The following is a 6,625-nucleotide window of genomic DNA, read 5'->3' on the forward strand; positions in this document are numbered from 1 at the left end:
TGAGGGGGGGGACAGGGACAGGGACAGGGACAGGGACAGGGACTGGGACAGGACAGGGACAGGGACAGGGACAGGGACAGGGACAGGGACAGGGACAGGGACAGGGACAGGGACAGGGACGGGGACGGGGACAGGGACAGGGACAGGGACAGGGACGGGGACAGGGACAGGGACGGGGACGGGGACAGGGACAGGGACAGGGACAGGGACGGGGACAGGGACGGGGACGGGGACAGGGACAGGGACAGGGACGGGGACGGGGAGCGGCCCCCCCAGAGCCAGCACACCTTGGTTCAGGATCAGAGCGGGCGCGTAGATGACGATCCCGGTGTAGAGCATCTGGGGGGGACACGGGGGGTCAGAGGGGGTGACACCGCGGGGGTGACACAGGGGAGGTGACAGCGGGGGTGGCACCGCGGGGGTGACAGCGCTGAGCAAACACGGCGGTTTTCACAGCAAACAGCGCTCCCGCCGCGCTCCGCTCGCTGCGAGCCAGGAAAAACACGGGGCAGCGCCGCTCCGGGCTCCCCGCGGTGTCCCCGAAGTGTCCCCGAGGTGTCCCCGCGATGTCCCCGAATTGTCCCCGCGATGTCCCCGCGGTGTCCCCAAGATATCCCCTCGGTGTCCCCTCGGTATCCCCCGATGTCCCTGCGGTTCCCCCCCCCCCCGATGTCCCCATCATGTCCCCGCCATGTCCCCAGGATATTCCCGAGGTGTCCCCCGATGTCCCCCCGATATCCCCCGATGTCCCGCGATGTCGCCGCGGTGTCCCCAAGATATCCCCGAGGAGTTCCCGAGGTGTCCCCCGATGTCCCTCAATGTCTCCCGATGTCCCCGTGGTGTCCCCCGATGTCTCCCGATGTCCCCGCGGTGTCCCCCGATGTCCCCGCGGTGTCCCCACGATGTCCCCCGATGTCCCCCCGATGTCCCCGCGGTGTCCCCCGATGTCCCCCGATGTCCCTCAATGTCTCCCGATGTCCCCGCGGTGTCCCCCGATGTCCCCACGATGTCCCCCGATGTCCCCCGCGGTGTCCCCACGATGTCCCCCTGATGTCCCCCGATGTCCCCGCCATGTCCCCGCGATGTCCCCCGATGTCCCCGCGGTGTCCCCCGATGTCCCCGCCATGTCCCCCCGATGTCCCCCGATGTCCCCGCGATGTCCCCACGATGTCCCCAAGCCCCCCGACACGCACCGTGGCCAGCACGTTACTGCACGGTCCCGCACAGCCTCACACTCCGGCTGAAGCGCCGCTCCAGGTACTGCGACAAGGACAAAGGAGCGCGCTGGGGACAGCCCCGAGTGACCCCTCAAAGTCGGGGGGGACAGCGGTGACCCCCCAGAACCCCGGGCAGGGTGAGCGGGGTCCCCGCAGCACGGACCCCCCCCCCTAAAACCCCGGGCAGGGGGTGAGAGGGGCTGGCACCGACCCCACAACGCCCGGGGCTGGGGTCCGCACCCCGCGGGGCTGGGGGGGACACGGTGACCCCCCAAAAAACCTCGGGAAAAGGGGAGCGGGGTCCTGTGGGGCTGGGGGGGACACGGTGACCCCAAAAAACCTCGGGACAGGGGAGCGGGGTCCTGTGGGGCTGAAGAGGGCTCAGTGACCCCCCAAAACCTCAGGACAAGAGGATCGGGGTCCTGCGGGGCTGGGGGGGACACGGTGACCCCCAAAAAACCTCGGGAAAAGGGGAGCGGGGTCCTGTGGGGCTGGGGGGGACACGGTGACCCCCAAACAACCCTCGGGACAGGGGGAGCGGGGTCCCGCGGGGCTGGGGGGGACACGGTGACCCCAAAACACCTCGGGAAAAGGGGAGCGGGGTCCTGTGGGGCTGGGGGGGACACGGTGACCCCCTAAAACCTCGGGAAAAGGGGAGCGGGGTCCTGTGGGGCTGGGGGGGACACGGTGACCCCCCAAAACACCTCGGGACAGGGGAGGGGGTCCTGTGGGGCTCGGGGGGGGACACGGTGACCCCAAAAAACTTCGGGGAAAAGGTTTTTTGGGGTCCTGTGGGGCTGAGGAGGGGCTCAGTGACCCCCCAAAACCTCAGGACAAGAGGATCGGGGTCCCGCGGGGCTGGGAGGGGACACAGTGACCCCCCCAGCACCTCGGGACAGGAGGAGCAGGGTCCTGTGGGGCTGGGGGGGTACTCAGTGACCCCCCCAACACCCCTGGGCAGGGTCCCGAGGGGTGGGGGGGGGACTCAGTGACCCCCCAGAACCCCGGGAAGGGGGGAGCGGGGTCCCGTGGGACTGGGGGGGGGGGACACAGTGACACCCCCAGCACCCCAGGACAAAAGGATCGGGGTCCCGCGGGTCTGGGGGGGAACTCAGTGACCCCCCCAGCACCTCGGACAGGGGGAGTGGGGTTGTGAGGGGGTCTCAGTGACCCCCCAGCACCCCTGGGCAGGGTCCCGAGGGGTTGTGAGGGGGACTCAGTGACCCCCCAGCCCCCCGACACAGGGTCCCACGGGGCTGGAAAAGACTCAGTGATCCCCCAAAACCTCGGGACAAGAGGATCGGAGTCCTCTGGGGGCTGGGGAGAACACAGTGACCCCCCCAGACCTCGGGACAGGGGGAACGGGGTTGTGGGGAGGACACAGTGACCCCCCCAGCACCCCGGGAAGGGGGGAGCGGGGTCCCGTGGGACTGGGGGGGGGGGGGGACACAGTGACCCCCCCCCAGCACCCCAGGACAAAAGGATCGGGGTCCCGCGGGTCTGGGGGGGGGACTCAGTGACCCCCCAGGACCTCGGGACAGGGGGAGTGGGGTTGTGAGGGGGACTCAGTGACCCCCCAGCACCCCGGGAAGGGGGGAGCGGGGTCCCGTGGGTCTGGGGGAGGACACAGTGACCCCCCAGCACCCCGGCACAGGGGGAGGGGGGTTGTGGGGGGGACTCAGTGACCCCCCAGCCACCCCAGCACAGGATCAGCATCCTCCGCACCCCGCAGAACTGGGAGGGGTCCCTCACTCCGCCGTGCCCACCCTGCAGCCGGGGGGGTTTCGACGCCTCTTGGGGACCCCCCCAAGACCCGCGCCCCCTCCTCGCCCACCTCGTAGGTGCTGGTGAGCCCAGGCGGTAGAAGACGGGCAGGAAGAGCTGCGCCGTGAGCGCGCTGTTGATGAGCTGCGCCCCGCACATCCACAGGAATTTGGCCCCGTAGCGGAAAGCCTCGGCCGGCACCCCCAAAACCTGCACGGCCGACATGAAACTGGCGGACAGCGAGAGCCCCACGGGCAGCGCCGACATCCTCCGGCCGCCCGTGAAAAAATCCTCCGAGGTTTTCTGGCCGCCCTTGGCCAGCCCGTGGAAGAGCCCGATGGCCGTGGAGATGAGCAGCATCAGCGCGAACACCCCGTAATCCCACGGGCTGAAGGTGAGGTCCCGCGCCTCGCGGGGTCCCTGCATGGTGGCTTGAGAATCCCCCCAAAACCGGGCAGCTGCGGAGGGCGGGGGTTTGGGAGGGGGTGAACCCGAGGGAGGGAAAATTCCTTGGAGCGGGAGCGCCCAGGGGAGAGCAGGAGAGGGGAGCGGGGTTTTTGTGCCCCACCCCGGGCCCTCTGCGCCTTTCCCGGGCGGGGGCCGTGCCAGGGGGTTGCGAAAGGGCAGAGTCCCACGAGGAACAGCCAGAATTTGGCCGGGGGATTGCCCCGATCCCTCCCCGCACCCTCAGGGACACGGAGGGAGGGGAGAGGGAGGGGAGGGGAGGGGAGGGGAGGGGAGGGGGGGGGAGGGAGGGAGGGGAGGGAGAGGGGAGGGGAGGGGAGGGAGGGGAGGGGGGAGGCAGCGACCCCTCCCCAAAGCAGCACAAACAAGGAGGGGCAGAGCCTCCGGCGGAGCCAATTTATCTCCAGCCGAGGGGAAAGAACAACAAAGCTCGTGGAAACCTCTCGGCAGGAGGGCAGAGCGGGACGGACCGGCTGGACCGAGCCCGGCGGGGGCTGCCCGGGGGTTTTGGGGGGCCGGCCGTGCCTGGAGCCGCTGCGGAGGGGGGCTCGGGGGGCTCGGGGGGCTCAGGGGGCTCGGGGGGCTCGGGGAGGGACCCTCGGCGGGGGTGGCCGGAGCTGTGGGCGGCCGAGGCCGTAACCCCTTCGGTGCCGCGGAGCTCCGGGCCCCGGCGCTGGCCTCCTCCAGGGGCCACGGAGGATGTGTCCCCTCCCAGGTGGCACTGCAGGGTCACTGTCCCCTACACAGCATCACCACAAGGGCACTGTCACCTCCTCAGTGACCGGAGAGGTCACTGTCCCCCTCCAGGTCACCTCCATGGGGTCACTGTCCCCTCTGAGATGTCACCACGGAGGCCCTGTCCCCCTCTGAGATGTCACCACCGCGAGGTCCCCGTCCCCGGAGTGCCCAGAGGGGTACTGGGGGTACCGGGGATGCTCAAAGGGGTACCGGGGATGCCCAGAGGGGTACCGGGGGTACCGGGGATGCTCAGAGGGGTACTGGGGGTGCCAGAGGGGTACCGGGGATGCCCAGAGGGGTACCGGGATGCTCAGAGGGGTACGGGGAGTGCCAGAGATACCAGGGGTGCCCAGAGGGGTACCGGGGATGCTCAGAGTGGTACCGGGGGTGCCCAGCGGGGTACCGGGGGTGCCAGAGAGATACCAGGGGTGCCCAGAGGGTACCGGGGATGCTCAGAGTGGTACCGGGGATGCTCAGAGGGGTACGGGGAGTGCCAGAGAGATACCAGGGGTGCCCAGAGGGGTACCGGGGATGCTCAGAGTGGTACCGGGGGTGCCCAGAGGGGTACCGGGGGTGCCAGAGAGAACCAGGGGTGCCCAGAGGGGTACCGGGGATGCTCAAAGGGGTACCGAGGGTACCGGGGATGCTCAGAGTGGTACCGGGATGCTCAGAGGGGTACTGGGGGTGCCAGAGGGATACCAGGGGTGCCCAGAGGGGTACGGGGATGCTCAGAGGGGTACCAGGGGTACCGGGGATGCCGAGAGTGGTACCGGGGGTGCTCAGAGGGGTACCGGGGATGCTCAGAGGGGTACCGGGGGTGCTCAGAGGGGTACCGGGGGTGCCCAGAGGGATACTGGGGATGCCCAGAGGGGTACCGGGGGTACCGGGGATGCCCAGAGGGGTACCGGGGGTGCTCAGAGGGATACCAGGGGTGCCAGAGGGATACCAGGGGTGCTCAGAGGGGTACCGGGGGGTACCGGGGGTGCTCAGAGGGGTACCGGGGGTGCTCAGAGGGGTACCGGGGATGCCGAGAGTGGTACCGGGGATGCTCAGAGGGGTACCGGGGGTACCGGGGATGCCCAGAGGGGTACCAGGGATGCCCAGAGGGGTACGGGGAGTGCCAGAGAGACCAGGGTGCCCAGAGGGGTACTGGGGATGCTCAGAGGGATACCAGGGGTGCCCAGAGGGATACCGGGGATGCTCAGAGGGATACCAGGGGTGCCCAGAGGGATACCAGGGGTGCCCAGAGGGATACCAGGGATGCTCAGAGGGGTACCGGGGGTACCGGGGGATGCCCAGAGTGGTACCGGGGATGCTCAGAGGGGTCCGGGGGTACCGGGGATGCCCAGAGGGGTACCAGGGGTACCGGGGATGCCCAGAGGGGTACCGGGGATGCTCAGAGGGGTACCGGGGATGCCCAGAGGGGTACCGGGGGTGCTCAGAGGGGTACCAGGGGTGCTCAGAGGGGTACGAGGGATACCCAGCGGTTCAGCCTTCACCCTCCCAGCACCCCAGTGGCTGCACCCTGGGGTGTCGCGTCCTGTCCCCCCTCCCCTGCCAGGAAGCCGCACGCCCAGGAGGCCTCGGGCAGGAAGGAAGTCACCCGGGGGATTTTTTTTATCTCTCTTTCCTTCGCTCAAAGCCACCTACGCACCCCCAGAACCTCAAATTGGAGCGCAGCACTCCCGGGACCCCCTCACCAGGCCCGCAGCGAGACCCCCGGCACGGCAGAGGTACCGGGGGGGCTCCGGGGGGGCCGGATGGAGCCGGGATGGAGCCGGGATGGAGCCGGGATGGAGCAGGGATGGAGCAGGGGAGAGGGTGGCCGGGGGAGCCGGAGGAGCCGGGATGGAGCCGGGATGGAGCCGGGATGGAGCCGGGGATGAACGCCGGGATGGAGCCGGGATGGAGCGGGATCGGAGCCGGGATAGAGCCGATGGAGCCGGGATGGAGCCGGGGATGGAGCCGGGATGGAGCCGGGATGGAGCAGGGATGGAACCGGGATAGAGCCGGGATGGAGCCGGGATGGAGCCGGGATGGAGCAGGGAGGACCGGGATAGAGCCGGGGATGGAGCCGGGATAGAGCCAGGATGGAGCCGGGGATGGAGCCGGGATAGAGCCGGGTGGAGCCGGGATGGAGCCCGGATGGAGCTCGGGATGGAGCCGGGATAAAGCTGGGATAGAGCCGGGCATGGAGCAGGATGGAGCCAGGATGGAGCAGGATGGAGCCAGGATGGAGCAGGGATGGAGCCAGGATGGAGCAGGGATGGAGCCAGGATGGAGCAGGGATAGAGCCGGGATAAAGCCGGGACAGAACCGGGATGGAGCCGCGTCCTCCCTCCTCACACCGTGACAGGCTGGGAGAGCGGGGAGGGATATCCAACCGCGTGCCTCAGTTTCCCTTTCCTCCTCCGCTGCGGGGTTTGGCCGCGGGGAGGACG

At 69.4% G+C, this 6,625-nt stretch overlaps 1 protein-coding gene across 1 annotated transcript in view; it reads right to left on the reverse strand.

Annotated features, from left to right (window-relative positions):
• Nucleotides 1-3,407, reverse strand: part of SLC5A5 (solute carrier family 5 member 5) — an 11,447-nt gene extending 8,040 nt beyond the window's left edge. Inside the window, 5 exon segments of the mRNA XM_058859059.1 lie at nucleotides 288-339; nucleotides 1,194-1,208; nucleotides 1,210-1,260; nucleotides 3,052-3,074; nucleotides 3,077-3,407. Coding sequence (XP_058715042.1) covers nucleotides 288-339; nucleotides 1,194-1,208; nucleotides 1,210-1,260; nucleotides 3,052-3,074; nucleotides 3,077-3,407 — 472 coding nt within the window.
• Between the last annotated feature and the right edge of the window lie 3,218 nt (nucleotides 3,408-6,625).

Source organism: Poecile atricapillus, chromosome 28 (genome assembly GCF_030490865.1).
Source record: "Poecile atricapillus isolate bPoeAtr1 chromosome 28, bPoeAtr1.hap1, whole genome shotgun sequence".
In the NCBI taxonomy this organism is placed as follows: domain Eukaryota; kingdom Metazoa; phylum Chordata; class Aves; order Passeriformes; family Paridae; genus Poecile; species Poecile atricapillus.